At 38.3% G+C, this 27,614-nt stretch overlaps 1 protein-coding gene across 3 annotated transcripts in view; it reads left to right on the forward strand.

The window, feature by feature from the left end:
• Positions 1 to 4,814: 4,814 nt before the first annotated feature.
• Positions 4,815 to 27,614, forward strand: part of LOC131989368 (peroxisomal acyl-coenzyme A oxidase 3-like) — a 31,590-nt gene continuing 8,790 nt past the window's right edge. Inside the window, exons 1-16 of one of the 3 annotated variants that reach the window (XM_059354560.1) lie at positions 4,815 to 4,852; positions 5,517 to 5,557; positions 7,390 to 7,553; positions 9,099 to 9,196; positions 10,321 to 10,456; positions 11,860 to 11,934; positions 12,234 to 12,323; positions 12,752 to 12,895; positions 15,319 to 15,407; positions 18,064 to 18,160; positions 22,427 to 22,609; positions 24,275 to 24,397; positions 24,490 to 24,610; positions 24,722 to 24,844; positions 25,915 to 26,028; positions 26,138 to 26,253. In XM_059354560.1, the coding sequence (XP_059210543.1) occupies positions 4,845 to 4,852; positions 5,517 to 5,557; positions 7,390 to 7,553; positions 9,099 to 9,196; positions 10,321 to 10,456; positions 11,860 to 11,934; positions 12,234 to 12,323; positions 12,752 to 12,895; positions 15,319 to 15,407; positions 18,064 to 18,160; positions 22,427 to 22,609; positions 24,275 to 24,397; positions 24,490 to 24,610; positions 24,722 to 24,844; positions 25,915 to 26,028; positions 26,138 to 26,253 (1,722 nt within the window). In that variant the 5' untranslated portion in view covers positions 4,815 to 4,844. Of the gene's footprint in view, positions 4,853 to 5,516; positions 5,558 to 5,904; positions 6,077 to 7,389; positions 7,554 to 9,098; positions 9,197 to 10,320; positions 10,457 to 11,859; positions 11,935 to 12,233; positions 12,324 to 12,751; positions 12,896 to 15,318; positions 15,408 to 18,063; positions 18,161 to 22,426; positions 22,610 to 24,274; positions 24,398 to 24,489; positions 24,611 to 24,721; positions 24,845 to 25,914; positions 26,029 to 26,137; positions 26,254 to 27,614 lie in introns of those variants that run through there. The other 2 variants (XM_059354561.1, XM_059354562.1) reach the window with 2 other exon arrangements.

Genomic DNA, 27,614 nt, shown 5'->3' on the forward strand with positions numbered 1-27,614 from the left:
GCGGGGTTATCTGACCAATAATTATATCATTAATTTTTAAAAATCTGTTTAACTGCAATGTGATCGATGCAGGCTCGCATAAGCGGGTTAGCGTTAGCAGGTTAGCCTACAACAAAGTCTAACATTAGCATCTTACATTCAGTGTTAATGAGAACGTAATCACCAAGAGCAACATTTGTAAAGAGACAATATAGTCCACTATCGTTGCTGAGAAAGTGGAGAGGTATACAGATGTATACAGTTACATAATGACGTGTCTCTAGAGCCTGTGGAAAAGCAAACCGGTTTTGAGTTGGTTCACAAGTGGAACCAACTTCAAACTAGCGCCAGCACCAACACCAACACCAACACGGCAAAATAAATAGTTTCACTATGGTTGAAAAGGGGTATTGGAGAAAACAGTATGTCAGGGTGTTGGTGCATGGGTCAAACAAGCACAGAACTTTTCCACAGGAAATTGTGTCCCTTGTGAAACCAAAAGTCAAGATTGAAGTAACATGACTTAACTTATGTGTGTCACATTTTTACGTCACCAATGTAACTACCTCACTTAGGGACATCCACTAGAATGGAGCATTTTAACACATACCATTTGATTATCTCACAGTTAGAAGACAAATTCACCAAGAGGAAAGAAGATGCCTTGTAGTATCATTCTTCTGAAAGCACAGATTTTAAACTATATTTTTCAGCCCTTTCGGCAAGCATGGTGCATCACAGTAGTGATTTTCCTCAAAGTTATATCAAATGCAACAAGTAAGTTCCTGCTTTATTGTCAAGTTTTGGATAAGGTCTCTTTATCTGAGGGTATCCATAGTCCTGTTTGATGAGGACTGCACCAACCAGTCTAGATTCCCTGCAAGGATCACCTGACCTTCAAGGAGGCACTCATGAAAACCGATCATAAGAATGTATCACATTAGAAGTAAACAAGTCACATATTACAGTTACATGTCAGCTTCCTGTATTTAAGCTTAAAATGCTGCAAACTTTTTCTGGTATTAGCAGGACTTTATTCTCAATGTTACGACTAATATACGATAATATTGTATTTATAATTTTTCCTGAAGTTATTCTATAGAGTAATAGTTTTCACTTCGTGGAATTATGACTGTCTAAATTTAATGATCGTGGATAGAATGAAAAAATAATAACATTAACTTAAAATTATAAGCGGTAAAGGATAGACAATGAATGAATGAATAAATGTATGTTCACCGTGTCATAAGCCAGTAACTTTGACAGAGGACAGAATCTAACAGGACAGGGCTGGAAAGTAAACTTGTCAACATAACAAATGTTTCAACATGACTCACATGATCACAACATTAGAAACCATTATGTTGAAAAATTAATTTGAAGAATTACAACGCATGGTGTTAAATAGACAAACATTAAGCAGAAAATATATGAAAAATAAGAAAAATAATAATTCAATGAAACATTGAGAATAATTCATTAACTGCTTTATTACCCGACAAACCCTGAAAGGGTTTCACACACATTCCAGACAGGATCAGAACGTACCAGCATTATTATTTATTATTATACTATATAATTATTATTATTATACTGTATGACTACAGAAATAAGTTACACACATTTCAAGCTTAAACTCACTTATATAAACTGGAGATAACGGCTTTGTTAAAATCAGTTTTACTGCACATCATGGGGCGAACCCCAATTGCTCCCGATGCTGTGTTCATCTGTGTGTGAATGAATTCCCAATGGTGGCAGGTGGCACCAGTGTGCCTTTCTGTTTCAGAACCCTGTCCACTCACCACCGGGGTCCCTCAAGGCTCTGTCCTTGGTCCGCTCCTTTTCTCGGTATACACCAACCTTGGCTCCCTCATCCACTCGCATGGCTTCTCCTATCACAGCTATGCCGACGACACCCAGCTAATCCTCTCATTTCCCCAGTCTGAAACACATGCAGCAGCACGTATCTCTGCATGTCTGGCCGACATCTCCCAGTGGATGTCCTCGCACCACCTCAAACTCAACCTGGGAAAGACTGAGCTACTCTACCTCCCAGGGAAGGGCTCCCCCACCACTGACCTCCACATCACTGTCCAGAACACAGTGGTTGTCTCCACAGAAACCGCCACCAACCTTGGCGTGACTCTTGACAACCAACTGTCCCTCCACACAAACATCACCGCCGCCACCAGATCTTGCAGATTCTTGCTGCATAACATCAGGAGAATCCGCCCGTTTCTCACTCAGAAGGCAGCTCAGGTCCTGGTCCAGGCACTGGTCATCTCACGCCTGGACTACTGCAACTCCGTCATGGCAGGTCTGACTGCCAAAGCCATCCGACCTCTGCAACTCATCCAGAATGCAGCTGCTCGATTGGTCTTCAATCTTCCCAAATTTTCACACACAACACCCCTCCTCCGCTCCCTGCACTGACTACCGGTGGCTGTGCGGATACGCTTCAAGACTCTAGCTCTGGCGTACTCCGCTGCTAAAGGTTCAGGTCCTACTTACATCCAGGACCTTGTCAAACTCTACACCCCTGCCCGTCCTCTTCGCTCTGCATCAGCCAGACAGCTGGCGACTCCCACCCTCCGTGGGTCAACTCGCCTCAAAACCACTTCCAGACTTTTCTCTGTCTTGGCTCCCAAATGGTGGAACGAGCTCCCTACCGACATCAGGACCTCAGACAGCCTGGACATCTTCCGCCGCAGGCTCAAGACCTATCTCTTCCAACAATACCTCGGTTAAGTCATGGTCACCTAACATATATATATATATATATTAAAAAAAAAAAAGGAAAAAAAATGCTCTTCTTTTGTTTTGTTTTTTGTTCTTCTTTTCTATTCTTTTCTTCTTTAACATATAGCACTCCTGTAGCAATGACAGTTGGCTCTTAAAGTTATGTACTTACTTGATTCCTGTGGTCTATGTCTAGTACCTTCAGGTTGAATGCACTTATTGTAAGTCGCTTTGGACAAAAGCATCAGATAAATGACATGTAATGTAATGTAATGTAATGTAATGGTAGCCTCGGCCACCAGTATGAATGTGTGTGTGAACGGGTGAATGAGCGTAGTGTGTAGTGTAAAGCGCTTTGGATAAAAGCGCTATATAAGTGCACTCCATTTACCATTTACATCATACTTTCAGTCTCAATTGTGAGTCTAAATTGCCGGTAGGAGTGAATGAGAGCGTGATTGTCTGTCTCTATGTGTCAGCCCTGCGATAGTCTGGCGGCCTGTCCAAGGTTCAGATAGGCGGTTAAGGATAATTAATGAATGAATGAATGATGTTCTTCTGATATTAGAAATTGTTCTCTTTTTGTTTAAATTCCTACTTTTTACAATTAATAAAACATTTGTATAATATTTTATTTTTCTTGAAATTCTGACTTTATTTCATAAAATAGTCATAAAATTATAATTTTCTTAAAGCTGCTACTCAGACATTTTTTTTTTAGCAGAGGCTTGGGGACAAGAGATAATCTTCACATTTAACTAATTCAATTGCCATATGTTGTTGCAATACTGCTGTAACACTCCAACGCCACAGCTTCAGTTAAACTGCGCATGTGTTGTATCCAAACAATATGAATATTATTCATATTCAAGTCAAGTCAAGTCAAGTATAGTTTATTTGTCCCAACTTGGGCAATTTGTTTGCAGTCTAGGTGTATAAAATACATAAAAAACAATACATTCCAACACATATACATACAACAGATCACAGCCTCATTATATATATATATATCTGTATATATATATATATATATATATATATATATATATATACACAATATGAATATTATTCATATCGTCACAGTACATAATTTGTGTTAACATGAGATGTTATAACTAACCACTTAGAAAGAAATTAATAGAGAAGTGCTGCTTTGATTCATTCAGACTGTTCTGATTCAATTTTCGCAAATGATACAATCAGTTTATAGAGCTTCACATAAATCATGTAGACAAAATCTAGAACTCAGGAGACTTGGAACGTATTGTTTTCTGTAGATAATTTATTTTGTTAAAATAATACCCAATATATGTATTGTGGATCATCTTGAAAAGACAAGTGTCTATAAAAACTATATATCGTCTTTTTTCTTTCTATATCAATTGCTCGCATTCAGATTCTTTCATATCATTCGAATTTACAGAAACATATTATAGTAAAGTATAGTTAAGTATTTTAATTAAATTTTTTAATGCAAAAAAATGCATATATATATATATTTGAGTATATATGCATATATATATACATATATACATACATACATATATATATATATATATATATATATATATATATATATATATTTGAGTTTCGAACATAAATAGGTACTTAATTATTTATTTAATTATTAATTAATCCGTTCAGAACCTATTTTTACACTGTGTTTACTTCTTTAACTTCACTAAAAGTCCTGAGTGCTTCTTCCATTGTTGTTCATCTTCAGGCAAGTCTGGTATAGCTATCCAATTTGTACAATATGTTGATATATGCCTCTTTGCAATTCTCTACAGATTTGTTGACTCCTACTTGTTTTACAGGTTCAATTTGTAACAACTTGTTACAAAGACATGTACAATATACAACACTGTATTTCACTTTATATGTATACACTATTTTATGTATGCATGTACCATGTCATAAATAAATGGAGACCATATTTGTTCAAGAAACCAGTTTGAGATGATGATGTTTTCCCGTTGTTTTTAATAACAGAATTAAAATCAAATTACAACAGAGGAGTTGTAATACATTTCAGTGTCTTCCAGCAGAGGGCAGCATAGACTGTGTGTTTTCAGCACTCTATACAAGCCATGTAAATGTCACTGTTATGAGGCGTACGGTGTATGCTGCAGTAAGTAACACTCTTTTTAATGGAAGAAAAAAAAAATCAGTAAGATTACAATAGCATTCCCAGCACCGCTGGTACTGCCCCTTGGCCCTGGGGCTTGGACCCCAAGACGAAAACATAAATAAATAAAAAAAAATAAAAAAAAGGGAAATGAATGAAAGAATTAGGCTATACATGATAATTTAGACAGTTATTTTGGCTCAGTCTCATCGGTATAAATGCCAATTTAGCCTTGCTTTCTGAATCTGTATTTAGAGTATTGTGGAAAAATAATTTTAGATTCTTGATATTTAAACAATAAACATTTCCACAACATTTAATTAAATCATGTCTCATAGACAAATGGGCAGACAGGCCAACTGCAGGGGATTAACATGTGTATTGCATGGCAATCAACTGAACTGGTTCCCAATCTACGTTTCTATTGTTTCTTTGAAGTTTATGTGTCTCACTACTTTCAATGTGTGGTTCCTGTGTGTTAATCTCATTAAGACGCTACTTCACCTGTAACTTCCTCCTCTCTTTGATCATGTAAGGCTGAAATGTTGTATATAAGGAAGAAAGTTTACTTTGTCGAGAGAGATTGCTGAGGACTCTCTTCGTGTACACGTAACTAAAAGCTCTGATTGATCACACGGACTCATTTCATTTTTCTTTAATATTTTAGGAAGAAACTGCATCTACAGTATTCGAAAATGAAACTAAACGGTACGTAAAAACCAAAAAAAAAAAAAAAAGAATGTTGCAAAACCATTTATTTGTGCACTGTGTTTAATATCTTCAATTAAACCACCCTCCTGGATGTTATTGATCTCTCTGTAACTCTGATGGTCAATAAAGGTTTAAAAAAAAAACATATTCACTTCAGAACTTCAGAATAAAAGCAGAGTACGGCAGACCGGCCTTGTAATTTTATTTTAATGTCCACTAAATTGTAGCATATGTACTGATTGTTATCGTAAACAATACGCATTGTTTATTTGTCTTGTCTGATTATGAACTTGTGCATTAAACTAACGCGTGTGGAGACAGTATTTTACTCTGAAGGTTACGGAGAGGAAATGGTATTGTGAGTGTTGTTTGTAGACTGTACTAGGTGCTATTGCTGGCAGAAGGAACCTCTGGATGTGAGTTACCTTTGGCACACAAACCTCACCTGTACACAGGTTATTTTAACCGGCCGAAGTAGACAGACAGCGACATTAACAGGGAAAGTAGACAGAGAAGGTAAAACAAAACTAAACAATCAACGTTTAATGTCATCTGCCTACAGAATGTTAGTATTTCTTTCATGGTGACCTTACAATAGTGCTTTGAATATACCGGTACTCAAATAATGGTTTTAAAAACTGTGTAATGTCAAACATTGTGGAGGTTGTTTCTTTAGTAAACATTATTTTTTATTGATAGTCTACTTCAGGGGTCTCGAACTCGCGACCCGCGGGGCATTTGCGGCCCTCGTGACGATATTTTGTGGCCCTCACCTTGATATGAAAGTTTAATGTGAGTTTTATATGAATGGCACTTTACCATGTTGTGTGTGGAAGGTCCCTTTAATTACTTTTTTGGTAATTTTGTGTCTTTTTTAATAATTTTGTGTCTTTTTTAAGGAATTGTGTGTCTTTTTTGGTAATTCTGTCCTTTTATGTGTCATTTAGTGTCTTTTTTTGTGTAATTTTTATGTCATTTTGTGTCTTTTCGGGTCATTTTGTGTCTTTTTTAAAATAATTTTGTGTCTTTTTTGGTAATTCTGTGTATTTTTTGTCATTTTGTGTCTTTTTAAGTAATTTAGTGTTTTATTAGTCATTTTGTGTCTTTTTTGGTCATTTTGTGTCTTTTTTGAGTAATTTTTTTTCTGTCATTTTGTGTCTTTTTTTTGTAATTTTGTGTCTTTTTTTTTATATGAATGGCACTTTACCGTGTTGTGTGTGGAAGGTCCCTTTGGTTACGTTTTTTTGGGTAATTTTGTGTCTTTTGGTCATTTTGTGTCTTTTTTTGTCTCATTTTGTGTCATTTTAAAAATAATTTTGTGTCCTTTTTTGGTCAGTTTGTTTCTTTTTTAAGTAATTTAGTTATTTTTCTGTCATTTTGTGTCTTTTTTTTTTTTTAATAATTGTGTGTCTTTTTTGCTAATTGTGTGTATTTTTTGTCATTTTGTGTCTTTTGTAAGTAATTTTGTGTCGTTTTCAGTCATTTTGTGTCTTTTTTGTCATTTTGTGGGCTTTTTTGGTAATTTTGTGTCTTTTAAAAAAAAATTTTTTAGTAATTTTGTGTCTATTTTTGGTCATTTTGATACTGCCTCCAGCAGCCCCCAGGTAATTTGAGTTTGAGACCCCTGGTCTAGTCTGAGGTTACTGAAGTTTGTAGCTAACCTAAGTGCAGCTGCATGTAGACAGAGGTTGCAGAGACAGATGAAGCCTTGAACTCTGGTCAGTATTGATAACAGCTGGACTACAAAGGTTGCTTTGAATGACGAAAATCATATTGGTCTTACTTCTTCCACCACTCCTTTCACATCTCCTCGTTTCATTCCTTCCCAGAGAAACAAGAGTGCCTTATGTCCTCTGCCCAGTCTGAACAGAAGATGGATTCTGAAGTGGCTGATTTTCCCAGTGGCCCGCTGGATGTCTACAGGAAAAAAGCTTCTTTTAACTGGAAAGACATGCTCTACTTCTTAGAAGGAGAAGAAACTGTGGCATTTAAGGTAGCGTCAGCATCAATTCTCTTTGCAGTTAGGACTTAATCTGCAATATTTTAAATGTGGAATAGTTAATACAAAACAACAAGTACCACTTTCTACTGTGGAGAGACTGGAATCAAACCACAGCCCAGTTTTAATATCATTAAAGGGATAGTTTGGATTTTCTGAAGTGAGGCTGCATGAGGTCATTTCCTGTAGTCGGTGCATTACTTGCAGTAGATGACTGTTTCTCTGTTTGGAGAAGCAGAAGTGTTCCAGGCAGGAAACAAATCAATGCATTGCTGCTAGGGTTGCAAAAGGGTGGAAAATTTCCGGTAGATTTCCAGAAACTTTCCATTGGAATTATGGGAATACAGAAAGGTAGGGGAATTTAATCTGAATTAACTGGAAATCGGTGGTGATGTAAACGAACTGTATCATATCCGAACAAAAATATAAACATTTTGTTTTGTCATAAGCAGACATCCATGCAAAATAATATATACATTTCACACAGATTTATTTGTAAGTAGAACTTTATCAAGTTTTAATTATTTTATTGAACCATCAATTAATTCATTGAACAACAAATGTCAAACAGCGAGCATTGAATTTGGGCTGCATTTAACCCATCACAGAAAAAGTAGTGCCAAATGAAATAGCTGCAGATAACAATGAAAATTGGTGGACATATTGTTAGTGTACAATTAAACAAGTATAACACTTTTATGGTGGGTATTTGTGGTCTGCAGCAACATGCAGACCATCATCCACTGCAGGTAATCCAAGGACTGTGGTTAAGTACCTCAAACAACCAAACTTCAAAAAATCCAAACTATCCCTTTTAAAGCCCCATTGTGTAGACTCCTAGTACTAGTGTTTAAAAAAGGCTGGCAGAAGGACAGAGACCTGCATATGGAATGTAATATTCAATTAATTCAAAGAAACTCCAACTTTTTAGTCAAACTACAAAAGTATGCATAGGTTACAAATCATCATCCTGTTAAAATAATCGCCTAACTCATTTTTTCAAGTTTCGCAGGAAACACAAACACCAAAAGTGTAACATATGACATTTATTGATCATTTCACTCAAAAAGGATGTAACAAAGGATGGCTATTGGCATAGTAATAACACTGTGTGTAAATGATGTAACTTATAGAAATAAATGACTTAGGCAATTTTTTTAACATGCCTTTGTGACTTAAGCAAGATATGGTAACACTTTATTTTGAAGGAGTCTTCATAAGAGTCACACAAGCCTGTCAGAAACATGACATGACAAGTATCATGAGCATTAATGTTACTTCAAAGTGTCATTAATGCTCATGACACATCCCATGTCATGTTTATGACACGCTCATGCCACTCTTATGTAGACACCTTCAAAATAAAGTGTTACCATATCTTGCTTAAGTCACAAAGGCATGTTCAAAAAATTGCCTAAGTCACATTTTATTTTGACTTGAAAATGTCAATATGATGAAATATATGTCTCTCTCATTTTTAGTACTCTTATAATAATTTCCTTGACACATTATGTACATTTGCTCTTCTCTGTGCTGCAGAAATACATTTCAAAGACACTTGAGGATGACCCTCTGTTTGCACGCCAGCCTGGTCAAGACATCCCTCTGGAGAAAATGAGAGAGCTGACCTTCCTCAGGTATCAACATAACGAAAGCGTTTTAACCATCAGTAACAGACTGTTTCATACAAGGGGCTGCAAAAGTAGGTATACAGTAATGAAAAACAAAAAATGCACACAGAACGTACTTTATACATTGTGGCCAATAAATGCCTCCCCCAAATTATGAAAATAAAAAATAGTAATGTTTAACTAGAAAATTTCCTCTGGGGAAATTTTGAAAGGGCCACGGGGGCTACTGCCGGTGTGTGTACACTATGATGAGATTCTTCAGAGATTTCAAACTATGCCCTTTAACCTCAAAATGTGTGTGTGTGTGTGTGTGTGTGTGTGTGTGTGTGTGTGTGTGTGTGATTAAAATCACATAAAGTTACCGTGTGTGTGTGTGTGTGTGTGTGCGTGCGTGCGTGCGTGCGTGCGTGCGTGCGTGCGTGCGTGCGAAGCATGTGTATGCATGTGTGAGAAGTGTGCGCACTTACGCACGTGTGTGTGTGTGTGTGTGTGTGTGTGTGTGTGTGTGTGTATCTGTAACTGTAATCACATCAAAGATCAAAGGCAATCAGATCAAAGCAATTAACAGAATTAACTGGCACCTGTTAATGTTCCGGAACATTGACAGTGGATTAATACACCGATACACAAGACTTGTGTCTACTGTTTGAAGTTTAAATGGAGTCTCTAGGTGAAATTATGCCGGAGGAGTAGACGTTTAAAAATCTCCAATTATTGTTCTTTTTCGCTCATTTTTTTTCAGCCATCCCATTCATTTCAATGCAAAATTTTGGGCAGTTTTTCGCGACTTACATCGCCGATCCCGATCAAACCGCACGTTTTGATATATAATTTGTCCTGCAACTCTTCAAGTTGTAGGACTAGTAGCGGGACAAAATTGCGTCCGGAAGAGGAAGAAGAAAAAATCCACAGTATAACACTGGTCCCTACAGCTATTGCTGTATGGGACCAGTGCTCGGTGCGATTGCCCCAGGCCCTAATTAATTAAATCAATTCTAGTATTAGATAGCACCGCTATCATAATACTGGTAATACTGGAATAATCCTTACTGTATACCTACTTTTGCACCCCCCTGTATAATGTCCTTATACTGTACACAGAAAATAAAGCTTCAGATAAATATTTACAGGGTGAAGCAGCTCTTTCGCTACGATTTCCTGACGAAAGAAGAGATGATGGCTGATCCCATGAAGATGCAGATTTTCAGTGATTGTCTGGGCATGTATGACTGGTCCTTATCAGCCAAGCTCTTACTCAGCAAAGGGGTGAGTTTGCTTTGGTGGCTGTGGTGGTGGGAGGTGTGTAAAATGAAACATTGAACATTAGACATTTTTACTATGATGTGATCTAATTGGAGGCAGCAGAAACCTGTTAACCCAATAAACAAATGTATAACTCTCTCAATGGCATAGCTACGTATACTTTGCACATAGTAAATCATCAGACTGACGCATATATTGACCAAGTAAGAACTTTAGGCGACTGAGACGCGTCAATCAACTTAACTGGCAATGTATCAAGATGACGTTTATTATCTTTTAGCTAAATATACTGGCATTTGTTTATGCATATGATTTGCTTGACTTTCACACAAGTTTTGTAAGTTATGTGATAGCAAATATTCAGTGTAAAGTGAATATATTTATATATTTAAATTCTCATTGAATTCGTCGAATTCGGCGTCGGTGTTTGTTCGTTCGCCATTTTTAAATCTCCCCGTAGACCGGTGTGCGCAAGGCTTTATTGGTACTCGGGGCGCACGGAGGATTCAGACATGCATCCTTGGAATGTGGGCAAAAGAAGGACTCTGTCTTTCGGAGGATCCTGGACATTAGGGCAGTCCTCTGACGGATGTCAATGACGTAGTATCCTTCAAATTCAGCCGTTTGAGGATCCTTCCTTGACATTGGCATACAGCCTATATTTGGATGAGAGGGTGTAAGGAGGTTACCAGCCCAGTGGGGTACTGCTAGCATAGTAAATGCTAAGTTGTCAGCTAATGAAGGGCTAACTATCTATCTTGGTTTGGTAGATGCATAGCTAGTGAAAAACAGACTTAAACCAAATGTTCTTACTGGGGAAAAAAAATCCAACTCTACTAACTAAGTATGTCTTTTAGTGCAACCAAACACTGTATGCTGGATACACCTTGCTGCTCCTCTATCCTGATTAGCAAGTTACTGTTGCAGTGGCTTGTCACTAATAAAGTAGCCACACCCTAAAGTATACCGGTACATACTTTGTTGTCTATTTTACATGATGCTTGGTCCCCCTTCTTTCTCTGCATGCTGCCTTTTTGTCGGCATGGCCTCCAGTTTCGCTTTTTTGCCGATGATACTCAACTCTATCTCATCTCACACACCATCACTGTTTCCACTGTCTCCACTCTCACTGCTTCCTTGTGGACATTAGAATATGAATGCAAAGAAAGAATTTTGATGGCTCCATTATCACCTCCTCCACCCAAACCCTGGAGTCATCTCTGACCCCATCCCTGCCCCCATGTCAACCACATCACCTAAACAGCCTTTTTCTGTTACATTGCCCTCTTTCCGCCCTAACCATCACTTTCTGCTGCAGAAAAACTTATTTACATCCTCAAATGGCTGTTTTCCTTTTTAGTCATGCTTCTTCCCCATAAAAGATGCTAAAAACTCTTCTGTTGCAGATGTTTGGATCGACTATTGCCAACTTAGGATCAGCAAGACACAGCAAATTTGTACAATCCGCTGAAGACATGACGGTAAGAGTTCAGCACCACCAATCACTCCACCTTACAGTTGTATAAGTGTAACAGGGTAATTAATTCCCTTTAGATGTATATGGTGCAGGTAGGTAGTGATTGATGTTCACAGTGACCTATAGGCTCTTTTTTGCATTTTCATATTAACCGTTTTGTCTCAAAAGCTCCAAAGTTTTAGGGATACACAGTCATATAATATTTTAATAGATTTTTGCATCGGTGTCTAATCTCACTCAGGTATTTTTTTCATATTCATATTCATCTCCATTACCAACTTAACTGCATGTATCTGTTCATAGATATATGGATGCTTTGCACTGACTGAACTGAGCCACGGCAGCAACACCAGAGCCATGAGGACCACAGCAACATATGATCCCTCCACCCAGGTCAGGACCCGCATGGCAATATGACAGCATAAAAATATCTACAGAGTATGGGATTAGGGGCACCGTCCAGGGGCATAGATAGAACATAGAACCCTCCCCGAACAAAGTTGGATAACTCACTCACTCAGTGACACACAGACCCATGTGTGGGGGCATTTGAATTAACCCATTGAGGCCTGAAACGCCTGTAAAACCTCTGGGCGATTTAAAATAAGGAAATTCAACAGAAGTGTCAATGCTTCTACTAAATAATAGATTTTTCAGCCTCTGTAGCAGATAGAAATGAAATTCAAAAAGTATTTGAGAGCTTATACAAATACTACAAAACGACGTATCCGCTTCCCAGGCTTCAATGGGTTAATGAAATTTAGCATTAACATTTTTTTGGCTACATTCAAGCAGTCAAACTTTAACTTTCTTCTCTTTAGGAGTTTGTCATCAACTCTCCAGACTTTGAGGCTGCCAAGTTCTGGGTGGGGAATATGGGTAAGACTGCGACGCACGCTGTGGTGTACGCTCAGCTCTACACACCTGACCAGGTGTGCCACGGCCTGCACTCCTTTGTTGTCCCGGTAAGACTCTGACCCCTGACCAAGTTACATCTGGTTATATAAACAGGTGCTGTTATGTTATATTGTCCTGAAATCTCTGGAGTACATTGAGACAATAAAAAAATTAACACATCTTGTAATCAAAAAACAGAAAAGTTGATATTGTCTGAAGTTTAAATCAAGACACACTTCATTCATTGAGGTGTAATCAGTAAAATAACAGTTAGCATAAGCTTTAAGCCGAATTACAGTTTAAATTTGAGAACTACTGTGATAATTAGACCTGGTTAAAAGAATAAATAAGGAGAATTTTAGGGAATTTAAAGCCCTGCTGACACCAACGAAGGAATGTTCTATAAGGAACCTGACTAGTATGTGACTTACAATTTTATCATGATAATGATCAATTATAAAATAGCTTAAAAAAGTAGCACCTAAACTAAAAGGAATGACTTACCCTATATTTTATTAATAAGCCGATGTTTTATTGCTAGAGATACACCGATCCAATATTAATATCCAATATCGGGCTGATACCGACTCAAACAGCTGGATCGGGTGTCAGTGACAATGGGGCCGATCTCTTCAGTTTAACTTTATGTTGATGTTTCTGACTTGCGTATTATGTAACGATTCGCTGAGTGCCGCTTCAGTAGCAAGTCGGTCAAAAGCATTAGCAAAGGAAGCTAACAACAACATGTTCTACGGCTACTTGTAACGCTTGTAAAGCTAGAGTTCTTAGTCAAACACCTCCAGAAGAATCATATTGAAGAATTCGACAAGTTTAGCCCGTGGTACGGATTAGCAGATTAGCAGCCGTAACTATAAGCACTGATAATCAATAAAATATAGTTGGAAGTGTAAGTTATAAAAGAAGTTGATATCTCAGTTAAAGGCTTATTTACTGCAATGAAGTGTTTCACATGAAATTAAATTTCTGAGAATAAGCAGTTAAAGATAAAAGGCTGGACAAAAGCAGTTGAAATGTTAGATGAAGAGTAATTAGTGAAAATAGTTGAAATATCAGTATGTATGTAGTGATAGCAGGTAAAGTGTCAACTGAAGTGTAAGATCTGAAAGTGTCCATTTCATCTAATAGAAATCAGCTCCAGGAACTTGTAAAAGGTGAAAGCAGCTGAAGTGTCATTAGACGTGTTTCCATCAATTAATTTCTTTTTTTTTTCGCATGAGAAAAGCTTGATGGAAACATAAAAGTTTTAACACCCGCTTGAGGTGGTTTTTGTCTTTTTCAAGTGTTAATTCTCTAAACAGGAGATGGAAACACTTTTCCGGAATAAGTTCTGACGTAGTGAACATTTCCGCTCTGCTGATGGAGACGAGCCGACGTGAAAGAACTATCATAAATTCACCAATTTAATCTAATACCTTAAGACATATTTCCTCTCATGGGTGGAAAGTTATCTAAATAAGCAACCTATTCATTTTCTTTCTTGCTTAATGTCTTCTTCTTCTAGGGTTTACTGATGAAAGTCCAGCTAAGATAATTCGATCTAAACCAGTTGATGGAAACGTCCCTCATTCCCATTTTCTTTAATACAACATTTCAAAATTCGATTCAACTTTAACCTCCTGAGACCCAAGCTTCTTTTTGTATATTGTTAATTTCTCCTAGATATTTTGGATCAGTAGGACCTGATAAGTACAAAAACTAAGCATTGTCTTTGCACAGGAAGAAAAATTATGGGTTAATTTTAATGTATAACACAATTAATTCACTAGTGTATATAACTGTTTATTTCCTTACATTTACACCCTCTCATTTAAAGAACGATAGTAAAAGTCTATTCGTTCTCAAATGAGTACTTCCTGACTGAGCAGTGTCGTAGCTTGTTGCTATTGCTAAAAATAGTCAAACTTGTACAGAATGTCAAACTACAAACATAAGTAAGCACAAATAAACAAGTTTTAACCATACAATCTGATCAGCTTTTGTACCTGGTCCATTTTTTTCTGGGGATAAGCTGTTGATTGACTTTACCAAGATGCTGCCATCTGATTTGTATATTGATTAATGTATTGACTACTGAGGACAACAGGTCACAGTTAAGCAAAATTAAGTATAAGGTCCAGCAAACCTAAAATGAAATGTCCACATATGAGGACGCAGGGTCACAGGAGGTTAATAGAAACACAACTATTGATAGCAAGTTAATGAGACAGTTGAATAGTTTTCCATTGAAACCAGTCATTCCAGTTATCAAAATGTGACATTGTGTGTGGAAATGGTAAAAGAGAGAAGAGTTTGAAAAGTAATCTTGAGTCAAGTTAAAAAGTTTAACCCAAAAGAACACTCACTTCTGAAAAGAGCATGAAATTGGCAGAGCTAGAAAGTTATCTGGTTACACTTATCATTCACAAATACACATTTTAACAAGGAGGCTTTTAAATTTGTCAGAATTAATTCTTGAATCATTGTGCTGCAGTTGAGAGATCCCAAGACCCTGCTAGCTCTGCCTGGTGTGCTGGTTGGAGACATGGGCAAGAAGCTGGGCCAGAATGGACTGGATAACGGGTAGGTGACAGCACAGGGAGACATTGTTGTCTTTTACCAGAAGATCTGGGCCCGTTCCAAGTAGCGGGTTATCTGAAAACCCTGAGCTTGTTAACCCTGAAATGAGGGAAACTCTGGGTTTTCCGTTCCAGAAAGGGAGGTAACTTGAGCTCTGGCTGGGTTGCCGCGGTAACTGACTCTGAGAATCTAACCTGCTCACGAGCCGGTTTTCTTCAACAAGCTCTCAGTTTCTCTCAGTCTCCGCCCTCTTTTAGAGACAGACACGCTGTTTCATTTCCTCATTGATTCAAAGCACTGAAACACATTAATCAGCAGGTTACTGTGTGTCAGAATCACAATCTAGTTTGGATATTAGTTTGTTACTCAGTGACTGTGTAACACTTTTATGCACATGTGTCATGTATATGAACCATCCAGTCTGACTCAGGCTCTTTTCACACTCTGCAAATATATGCAGGTTTTCTACATAAACCCTCATCTTTCCGTCTCCTAACTCTTGCTGATCCTTGAAGCAGCTTGCTGCTTTCATGGAGTGTCCCTTTCTACTGTCCTGTTGATAAGGAGCTGAGTTTATTCACACAGCCTTATGTCGGGAGAGGACCTGAGACCCCGAATTAATGTGCTTGGTACCCTGATAGTTTCCTTATGGAACGTTACTCGCGTTAAACATGTTTACATGCACAGTTTAATAGAGCTTTGCTTAAAAACGTCTAATAGGACTTCTGTCCTTGTCTCAGTTTACATGCAACTGAGAAAATCGAATAACTGATGGGAACGTGTCTTCCTCCTCAACACTGGGTGGCGATATGCGTCGTTTCAGCGGGTTAATATGGCCCCCTTCCTGGTTGACCTCAGTTCGGCACTTGTGCTACCGGCTAATGTGCGACTGGGAAATGTGCAACCGAATGTGCATCTGGCTAATGTTAAACTGGCTAATGCGAGGGGCTAATGTGCAACTGGCTAATGCGACTGGCTAATGTGCGACTGGCTAATGCGAGTGGCTAATGTGCGAGCAGCTAATGTGCAACTGGCTAATGTGCGACTGGCTAATGTGCGAGCGGCATTATTTGGGTTTCCTAATCTGAGTTGGAGAACTGCGACATCAGTCAGACTAACACGTTTACATGCACTTCAGTTGTCCGGTTGTAGTCAGATTAACGCAATCATTTGGGTCTTTTTCAAGTGTCATGTAAACGTACTGACTGTTTCCTCACAATCTATATAATTTATCTCAACAACATTCTCCGGCCTGACATCTGAAACATTACACACATGGACATGCTCTCACATCAAAGCAAATTATTTGCGTTGTGTTTTTTTTAAGAGTTGGTTTTCTAAATTATAATATCAGCGATGCAGAACATATCAGAAAAGCTCTAGTTTGCAGAGTGAAAAGGAAATTGACCCTGGCACTGAAACATCTACTGCACATTGCAATAGCAACTGAATTATATTTACTTAAATCAGTCAAATATGAATGAAAATGAAATAAGCCATGAGCCTAATACGCCTCAGTTCTTCCTGTTTGAACTATGTCATATTTCATTTTCAGCTTCTTCCACGTCCGTCTTTCGCCGGCAGGATTACAACTAAATGAATAAAATTTAGGCTCAATACCATTTTGCCAGTTTTCACCTGTAATATTGTACTCGTGATTAAATTGAATTCTTATTTCTCCTTTGCAGCTGCAACCATGTTGCTTTTATTGATTTAATTATTTTTTAATTTGTATTCTAACTCACCGTACATTCGTGTGACGCTCTCAATTCAACCATTTGTTTTACCTGTTGCCATGGTGAATCGTAATATCGCGGCTCCATTTAGGCTGCTTTTTTATAGTGGTGTATTTTATACAGTTTATGGTGCACGGGCGTGAATCTCCTCTGAGTTGATCTGATCTAACTCAGATCAGCTTTCCTGGAACTGAAAACTCAGAGCTTCCTATCTGAGGGTAAATAAACTCAGTGTTCTTGGATAGACTCAGAGGTTGTTGAACCTTCTACTTGGAACAGGGCTCTGACGTTAAAATGGCTTCTTTAGTTTAAACCACCCTACACACACCACACAGTATCCACTGGTCATGTGAACATGTTCTTCAGTACCTCAGTAAAACAGCTAGATGGAACTACATACATATATTATAGCAGAGAAATGTCAGACCACCTGTGGTATAAACAATCAAGGTGCGCGAGCTTGAAGAGACAGTGTCCCTTTAACACAGAACAATACACTAAGCATATATAGCTGAGTAAGGGAATACATGTCAATAACACAGTATGGTGAATTATGTCCATGTGTTTTGTGTTTGTCAGTTGAATTTAAAGTTCAAGAAAATCCACTGTGAAAAAATAATATAAAAAAAAAATGTTTCCTAATGTTTCAAGAGTCAATGATTAATTGTGTTCAATAATCATGATCTGAATAAACTGACCCAAATAATTGTGATTATGATATTAGCTATTGGATGAATCATCTCTTCTTTGCTCTCCTGTAGTTTTAGTTATGTTAGGTTTTCTATTTTTTGTGTTTTTGATTATTATGATTCAGTATTAACGGACACAGCATATCACTGAATTTTCAATGTATGTTTTTGTGTTCTGTTTATGTTTCTCATGTCTGTACAACCACAGATAATTGTTCTGTTTTTCCCCATCAGGTTTGCTTTGTTTCATAATGTGAGGATCCCTCGGGAGAATCTACTGAATAGGACTGGAGATGTAACTCCTGATGGCAGATACGTGACACCCTTCAAGGTTAGTAACATTAGCACTGGTGGCCAAAGAAACCACTCGATAGACATTCTGTAAGTTCATATGCAATTAAACCACCATTTTTCATAATTTATGACCCTTTCAGTGGAATGAAAGCTTAAAAGCCTGTTCCACTGTTTCCTGTTTCACCCGTATCCATTTTTTAGCTAAGTAGTTTGCTAAGCTAACTTCTTTGCTAAGTATTTAGCTAAGTAGCTTGCTAAGCTAACTAACGAGCAAAATGGAAATAATGATCTGTTGTTATCAAAAACAAGATATTTAAAGAACATTTGGAATATTCAATCATAAAATAAGTTGATGTCAAAAGATAGAGCATAGAAACACACAGCAGCATTAAATAACACGGGAAATGAATGTGGGTCATTTTGACCCATGTTGTGGATTAGTCAATATGTTGTGCATCAAAGGGTTAAATAGACTTTACCTGGGCTACCGCTCAGGTGTATCATTCTTGAGAGAACTTGCCCCATTCTTTCCCTCTTAAACACACAGATGCTCAAATCACAATGACTACAGACCTGTCTGTTAATATTCCCTCCTCTGTGCGGACCAAAACAACCGGTCCGAGACCACTTGTCAGAGGGGGTCTCGGACCGTTTCCAAACAGACCCTAGTGTGGTTTGATACGAGCCAATTACAGGAAATGAACCAAAACACAGCTGATTGTTGCTCCTAATCAAATTGTGAGGTCCCTTCATGGCATAAAGATGAAATTTGGGTCCTTCAGTTTCACTCTGGAGGCTACCACTGAGCTTAAGCTAATTTCTCATTGCAGAATTATCAACTTATTGGTCAAAATGGTGGTAGGACAAATGTTTGGTAGGAACACCAGAGTAGGATTACTCCAACCAGTAAGAAATAATTCAGCTAGTATATTTCCAGCCCTCCGCTTTCGTACACGCCCCTCTGCAAATATTTTTCTTCGGTTCTACTAGATTGGCTGCTGAGTCAAGTGCGACATGTAGTGGTAAAATTGGCTTATTAACATACTGGTTTTACACCCAAACCTACTGTACCAAACAGCTCTGTACACTCTTGAATGTACAGCAGTGTTGTCTTTCTTCCTATGCAAATTATCTTTAGCTTAGCAAAGACAAAGGTTTTCCTCACGGAGAAGACAAAACCTAAAAACAACAATTACCACTATGATAAACTTGTTTTCTAATGACAATTAGTCTCTGGCCTTAGCAAATAAGAGCAATGCTGAAGCACGGGCAGGCTGAGATGGACAAAACATTTTACAGCAGAAAGAATATTCAATTCAATTCAACTTTATTTATAGAGCGCATTTCATGCACAAGGCAGACTCAATGTGCTTCACAATGTATACACATAATCACAGTTAAAAAACAAAAAACAAAAAAAACACACAGAAAAACAAACAAAAATCAATTACAAATTAATTGAAGAGTGCAGGTAGACAAGCTATTCCATATTCACCACATATACACTTACTTACTCACACATGTGCACCCACTCCCACAACCACACATAATTCAACCAAATGCTGTAGAGAAAAGATAGGTTTTTAATCTCTTTTTAAAAATGGCTACTGATGTGGCATGTTTAACTGTGTCAGGCAGGGTGCTCCACTTTCGCGGGGCATAAATACTAAAAGCTGCTTCTCCTTCTTTGGATCTGGTGTGAGGGATGAGTAAGTTGCCACTGCCTGTTGACCAAAGTGTTACGAACCAAATATGCCCAGATTGGACAGATCCAACAAATGGACAACTGTCTCTCCCACCTGAGCCACAGCTGCCTGGTTCAGCCAAGGCAGGAACCTGCACACAGAAAACCAAAACCCCAGTAAAAACAACTTTGATTTGTGTGAACTGACCCTTTAAAGCTGTGTAAAAAAAGTCTAAAACCCATGGGTTCCCTACAATGTTTATTTCAACAGAAAACCCCATAGGAACTTCTCTTTCAATTACAAACCCAAAACTCCTTACTTGTAATGCTCTTAGGTACAGATGTGAATAAACAGATGCAGCGTTGCTCCCTTAACTGTTCAGCAGTCAAACACGTTCTTCAGAAATATGGCTGCTTTTCACTGCTGCTGGGATTTAATGAGCTCTCAGGGGCCGAATCCATATGGACTTGGTAAGAAGATGGCCAGTAATGACAACCAGGCCTGGAAAATTCCTCCTGTACCCCATGAGGGGTGTAAATAGCCCTGACAGTCCAGCGGCCTGTACCATGAGGCTCGATAAGAGGGTCAGGCAGCTTTCTTTGAGCTTAACTTTCTGCTATCATAAAGCTGCCTCACTTTGAATCAAGGTAGGTCATAGAGGTGGAACCACCAGAGGCCCCGTGATACGATTTTATCCCGATACTTGAGTCACGACACAATATTATTGCTATTTTAAGCATTTTGCGATATGCTGAGTATTGCGATACAATATATTGCTGTTAAATATATTGCAATATATGATTGTGTATTATTGTTTTATTGTTATTTATTTATTTCCGTTTTTTTTATTTTTTCATTTAAATTTTATTTTTTTATTTTTTTTATTTAATTTATTCATTAATATGATTTAATTTAATTAATTTATTATTATTATTATTATTATTATTATTATTATTTATTAATTAATGAATACATTTATTTTATTTTATTTTTTATTAACTCAAGTATTTGTTTTCCTCCGAGATTACTGTTGGTTATGAGAGGGAGGGATGGGGTTTTATGACTGTATGTTCGTTGTTGTGTTCATCGTGTATTACTTTTTGGGAAAAAATTCAATAAATAAAGTTTTGAAAAGAAAAAAAAAAAGAATAAAAAATATATATATTGCAATATATTTTACTGTTAAACTGCATTTTGTGTCCACAAAATTAAATTAAATCAAGAATTGTTTTGTCAAATAAGTGAAAATTCTCAGTCTATTCATCTCACTTCAGTCTTTTTATTTCTCCACAATGAGAGTCAAACCCACAGACTGACCAACAAAGTATTCAGTCAAACTGAACTGAACTGATATCAAACATGTATAGACAACAACTGGAGCATTTTCTCAAACTGAAGTTTTAGCTTCACTGCTCTGAATTTTTTTGAATGAAACATAAAAAAAGCCGAACTCCACAACACAATATCCTGACACACATGATGCCTATAGATTCCTTAGATCCTATAGTTTTATACCAGTGTCTTCATGCTGGCGAAAAATCGTATTCCAATTTCATTATCTGGGTGTCTCAACAGAGTTGGAAAACTCCGACATTATAGTCGGATTAAGGTAGTATTTTCTTTTTTTCCAAGTGTCATGTAAACGTACTGAGTCATTCATTATCCTTAACCACTCATCTGAACCCAGGTCACAGTGGGCTGGAGCCGATCTCATATGTTCAACCTGAACACCCTGGACAGGTCGCCAAGGACAACCTTTGGGCGTCCCGGTGGTGCACCTGGTAGAGCGTGTACCATAGAGGCACTGTCCTCGTAATCGGGTGGCCCGGGTTCGAATCTGACTCAGGGCCCTTTCCTGCATGTCTTCCCCTATGTCTCTATCAATAAAGCCCAAAAATCTTTTTTTTTTTTAAAAAGAAAAAGGACAACCATTTATGCTCTCCTTCCCCCCCATGGGCAATTTAGAGTCATCAAATTAAACTTAAGCTGCATGTCTTTGGACTGTTGGAGGAAACTCACCCTGAGAAGGGAGAGAACAAACAAAGTCCGCACAGAAAGGTCCTAAGCCTGAAACCCTCAGCTGCTGTGAGGTGAAAAGTGCTAACAATTGGACCACTCCATTTTTATTGACCAACAACATATTTTAGGATTTTGATGAAACCAGGCTTAATATACAGTACAGGCCAAAAGTTTGGACACACCTTCTCATTCAATGTTTTTCCTTTATTTTCATGACTATTTACATTGTAAATTCATCAGAACTATTAATGAACACATGTAGAATTATGTACTTAACAAAAAAGTGTGAAATAACTGAAAACATGTCTTATATTCTAGTAAGCAAAGGGTGGTTACTTTGAGGAATCTAAAATACAAGACATGTTTTCAGTTATTTCACACTTTTTTTGTTAAGTACATAATTCCATATGTGTTCATTCATAGTTTTGATGCCTTCAGTGAGAATCTACAATGTAAATAGTCATGAAAATAAAGAAAAACGCATTGAATGAGATGGGTGTGTCCAAACTTTTGGCCTGTACTGTATATAATATTATTTTCCTTATTCATTCAGTTGTTTCTCGTGTCTCTCTCACCGTTGTGTCTTTCGCCTCCTTCAGGATCCCAACAAGCGTTTCGGGGCGTCTCTGGGTGCCCTGTCAGGAGGCAGGGTGTCCATTACCAGGATGTCTCTGATCAACCTGAGGCTGGCTCTGGTCATCGCCATTCGCTTCTCAGCCACCAGGAGACAGTTTGGACCCAAAGACACAGAGGAGATTCCTGTTTTGGAGTACCAGTTACAGGTCAGGATGGAGAGGGTGGATGTGATAGCAAAAGTAACTGAAGTTAAACTAATCTAAAAACACTTAACACTTATTTTTTTTGCATGGTATTTATGTACATCTAATTTTTGAGTATGGTTATAATTAGGCTTGGGCCAATGGTCAACTGAATTGACAATGAGTTGTTTGAATCAATTGGTAATGCCTGTCTAGCTGTTGATGCTTTGACGCTTTTGTTTTTTTGGCAGAAAAACTCTGCCATGATGAATTTTAAGGTGTATATATACTGTGCCCCTTCTTGACCAAGACAGTTTGAGGGTCTGTTCAGAGCCGGTGCCTAATCTCAAACCAGTTCTTCCTTTTCGACTGCAAAAGAACCGGCTCTCAGCCAGGAAAACTGGTTCCAGAGCGGCACCAACTCTTCGCAAACCACTTACGTCAGGGGCTGGGGGCGGAATTATCTGACCAACAAGACCAACTAAAACATGTATCATTCATTTAATTAGGGCCTTGGGGCAATCGCACCGAGCACTGGTCCCATACAGCAATAGCTGTAGGGACCAGTGCTCGCGGCTTTGCTGTTATAGTGTTGATTTCTTCTTCTTCCTCTTCCGGATGCAATTTCGTCCCGCTACTAGTCCTACAACTTGAAGAGTTGCAGGACAGGGAGACAGAGGGGAGAATAAATTGTCAAAAAATAAAATTGAAAACTGCGCTCCAGGCCGCAAATTCCACTCTACAGAGATAATCTATACATAGAAACGTAGGAAAATTTGTCTTCTCACTGACAATCCTCTGGTAAAGCTGTCAGAGTTATAGTTTGGGTGTAGGACGCACAGATGCGCCACCAACATGCACCAACAGCCTCAATGGCTCCCATATTAAAAACACAGGAAGATTTCGGAAAAAGGGATATTTAACAGTTTTTTCAGATGGCTCTAACAAAGCTATTTTTTTAATTTTTCTTAAAAAAACCCCATATGTAGACGTTCAGGAAGAACTCAGGACCCTCAAAGTGAAGTCGGATCAATGATAGGTATTATGGTTTTGCCAAAAATGCTTTCTGTTCGAGGCCAGAAATTCCAGTCTCTCCACCTCTGCTGTCACTGAGCCGGAACAGGTGGCAGTTAATTCTGTTGATTGCTTTGATCTGATTGCCTTGATCTTTGATGTGATTACAGTTACAGATACACACATACACGTACGTAAGCGCGCAAACTCCGCACACATGCATACACATGCTTCAAACACACACACAGAATCTCATCATAGTGTACACATACCGGCAGTAGCCCCCGTGGCCCTTTCAGAATTTCCCCAGAGGAAATTTTCTAGTTTTCTTTGTTTCACTGCAGTGTGATCAATACCAGGTAGTCCGTGCTCAGTAACTAGCGGGCTAGCGTTTACTTACAACAAAGGCTAACTTTAACACCTTACGTTCTGTGTTAATAAGAACGTCATTGCCATCCATAGCAACATTTGTAGAGAGACGATGTAGTCCATCATTGTTGATGTTATTATACCTGAAGTTGGCGCTAGCATTTCTGGGAAAGCAGGGACATTTACAGATGTATACGGTGACATAATGACGTGTCTCTCTAGCCTGTGGAGGTTTTTTTTGCACACAATAAGCAGCCCTAGTTGTAAATGGTTTAATTCCTTTTGTATATTTTAATGTTGTTTCAGCAATGGCGTCTGATCCCGTACCTGGCAGCAGCGTATGCTCTTCAAAACTTCACCAAATCCATCTTCATGAACTTTGTTGAGTTCCAGGTGGGACTGATGATGAAGGACAACAGTGACAGACAGGTAAGTAAAGATAAGGTGCATGTGTGTTTATTTCCAGTGTTCTTATACTGTATAAACTTACATGTCTTACATGTCTGTTGTGTGTGTTGCAGGCAGAGATGGGCAGGGAGATCCATGCTATAGGCTGCTCCAGTAAACCACTGGGCTCGTGGACTGCACAGAGAGGGATCCAGGAGTGCAGAGAGGCCTGTGGTGGACATGGATACCTGGCCAGTAAGTCTTTAAACATTCAGATATTTATAAACACACACAATTTCCTGAGGCAACCTTCCCAAAGGATTAATAAAGTTTCTATCCTACTTAACTACATTGTCTCTCTTTCAGTGAACCGGCTGGGTGATCTGCGTAATGACAATGACCCAAACTGCACATATGAAGGAGACAACAACGTTCTACTGCAACAGACCAGCAACTACCTGCTCAGCTGGCTGCATGCTAAACGCCGCGGTCAGTTCCCTGCACACTTATACTCCTTTTCGACCAAGGTGGTTCCAGGGCCGGGTTAATCCTAAACCGTTCTTCGCTTTTCGACTGCCAAAGAACCGGCTCTCCGCCAGGAAAACTGGTTCCAGAGCAGCAGCAACTCTTTGCTGGTCTTGAACCACAAACCACTTACATCAGGGGCTGGGGGCGGGATTATCTGACCAACCAGTGGCTGTGGCTCAGTTGGTAGAGTCGGTTGGCCCCCAACCGAAGGGTTGGTGGTTCGATCCCTGACCGTCGCAGCCTACATGTCGAAGTATCCTTGAGCAAGATACTGAACCCCAAATTGCTCCCGATGCTGTGTTCATCGGTGTGTGAATGAATTCCCAATGGTGGCAGGTGGGACCGTTTAGGGTAGCCTCTGCCACCAGTATGAATGTGTGTGTGAAAGGGTGAATGAGCGCAGTCTGTAGTGTAAAGAGCTTTGAGTGGTCGCAAAGCGACTAGAAAATCGCTATATAAGTGCAGGTCCATTTACCATTTACCATTTACAAGACTAACTAAAATGTGTATCATTCATTTAATTAGATTTGTTTAACTGCAATGTGATTGATACGGGCTTGCGTTAGCGGATTAGCGCTACTGGGTTAGCATTAGCTTACAACACAGTCTAACATTAACATCTTATGTTAGTTTCAGTGTTAATATGAACTTAATCGCCATCCATAGCAATCAAGACAAGCAGCACAAATGTGTTATACCAGTCGTGTTTGGATGCCAAAGTAGGCTCCCGAAGCCAGGAGCAAAATTGGAAAGTGACGATGTAGTCAGACAATGTTGTTATTATACTTGCTGAGAGAGCAGTGGAAGCCTGTAGAAAAGCAAACAGGTTCTGAGACGGTTCACAAGTTGAACCAACTGCGAATCAGCACCAGCTCCTCACAAGAACCAGGATCGCGATGGTCGAAAAGGGGTTTAAGTAAATATGTATAAAACATTAGAAAATGTATTGGCAACTTCAGGCAGTGACAGCTTGAGTAATATAATGAGCCCAGGATCTGTAAAGTTAAAGCTGCTGTGTTTTCTGCTGTCAGATGGTGTGCGGATTGAGTCTCCTCTGCACACTGTGGATTTCCTCAATGATTTCCACAAGATCATGGAAAGCAAGTTTACAGCCACAACGATGGAAGAGGTTATGGACTCTGCAGGTACTAAATTCAGCCAGTTAACTTAATATCACAGATAGAAACAGTCTACTGATTGCAAAGTGATTTCTCAGTTTACCCTCATCTCTATACTCTTTGTCTATCACATCAGTGCCTCTGGCTGCCTATAAGTGGCTCGTTTGTTTCCTGTTGGAAGAGAGCCAGAAGAGGCTGGCTGAGCAGAGCGCTTCAGGAAAGGGAGACTTTGAAGCCCGTAACAACAGCCAGGTAAGATACACACACACAAACACACAAACAACACACACAACACACACAACACACACAGTTAACATATGATTTAAAAAAAATATATATTTTACTTGTTTTTAAAGCAATTTTTTGTCTTGCAGCAGCATCTATGACTCACATGCTGACAGTTTACAACCCCTCAGGTCCTTCTCTTATTTCATTTACTTTATTTATATAATATTACATTTTTTTAGTATAATTTAACCCTATTCTATTTTATCTTTAAATTTATTATTGTTATTATAATTTTTATAATTGTCTTTTTATCGAGCTTTTAGTCTAGCTTTAATCTTCTATTCAATATACATATGTATTTTATTATATTTTAATTTTTATTCATTTATTAATTTCCCATTCATTTATGCTGTTATTATTTTTCTTGCTTTTTTTATAATTATTTTTGGTTTGCAAGTGTTCAATCGTTTTTTTAAATCGTTTTTTGAATTTGTTTCATTATTCTGTCATATTATTGGCTTGTAAGTCATCTGCAAGAAAAATGATTGTTCTCATTTATTATAAAAAGACGGGAGATATAATGAAATGACAATCGAGACAATTCAAAGATTATGTTTCCAAGTCAATGCTGCGATCAGCTCTACAGCTCGACTATCTATTTAGTAATCATTTTAATTTGAATCATCATAATGCTGAATATATCAGCCCGTTTCTCAGCACCATCGTATCCACGTCTCTGTATCACTATTGCCATCCAAAGTTTTAGCCAATGATGTAAATCATGGTCAAACCAAAGCAGTATTAGAAAAGTCTCGCAATTGAACTGCCGTCCACAGAAGATATATGTTTTGTCTCCAGGCCAGATGATAAGAAACAACAATAAATGGTGTTTAGTTGTGAGTTTTTGACTCCGAGGTTGTCGTCATCTGCTTTGTGTTATTATGTCAAAGACACAGACTGGAGGTTACAGTGTCAGACGGGTGTGTCTAGTAGTAGTTCTGGGAAATGTGTGTGTCACTGAAATACCTAATTTAATAGACTTGTTTTTGAGAATTAATATGATGTGCACACATCTTACATTATGATTGTGTAATAATAGTGTTCATTGTAGAACTGTAAGTGTCCAGAAAGACCCAACGTTTACAAAGACGTTTCATTAGTCAAGCCCAAGAAGTGTGATCAAATTTGTATTAAAAAATTTAGCCCCCATTTCTATGCAATTTTAAAAACATTTAGCTGTCAGATAATAATAGATAGGTCTGTGATGAGTCAGTATAGCTTATGACACATTCATGCCATGCCGTTAACGGCGTATTTAAGAGCAATTTCTGTGTCAACCAACTGTTGGCAACATGACTTCAGTGCCTCTATTGCTATTTACTAAA

Source organism: Centropristis striata, chromosome 17 (genome assembly GCF_030273125.1).
Source record: "Centropristis striata isolate RG_2023a ecotype Rhode Island chromosome 17, C.striata_1.0, whole genome shotgun sequence".
In the NCBI taxonomy this organism is placed as follows: Eukaryota; Metazoa; Chordata; class Actinopteri; order Perciformes; family Serranidae; genus Centropristis; species Centropristis striata.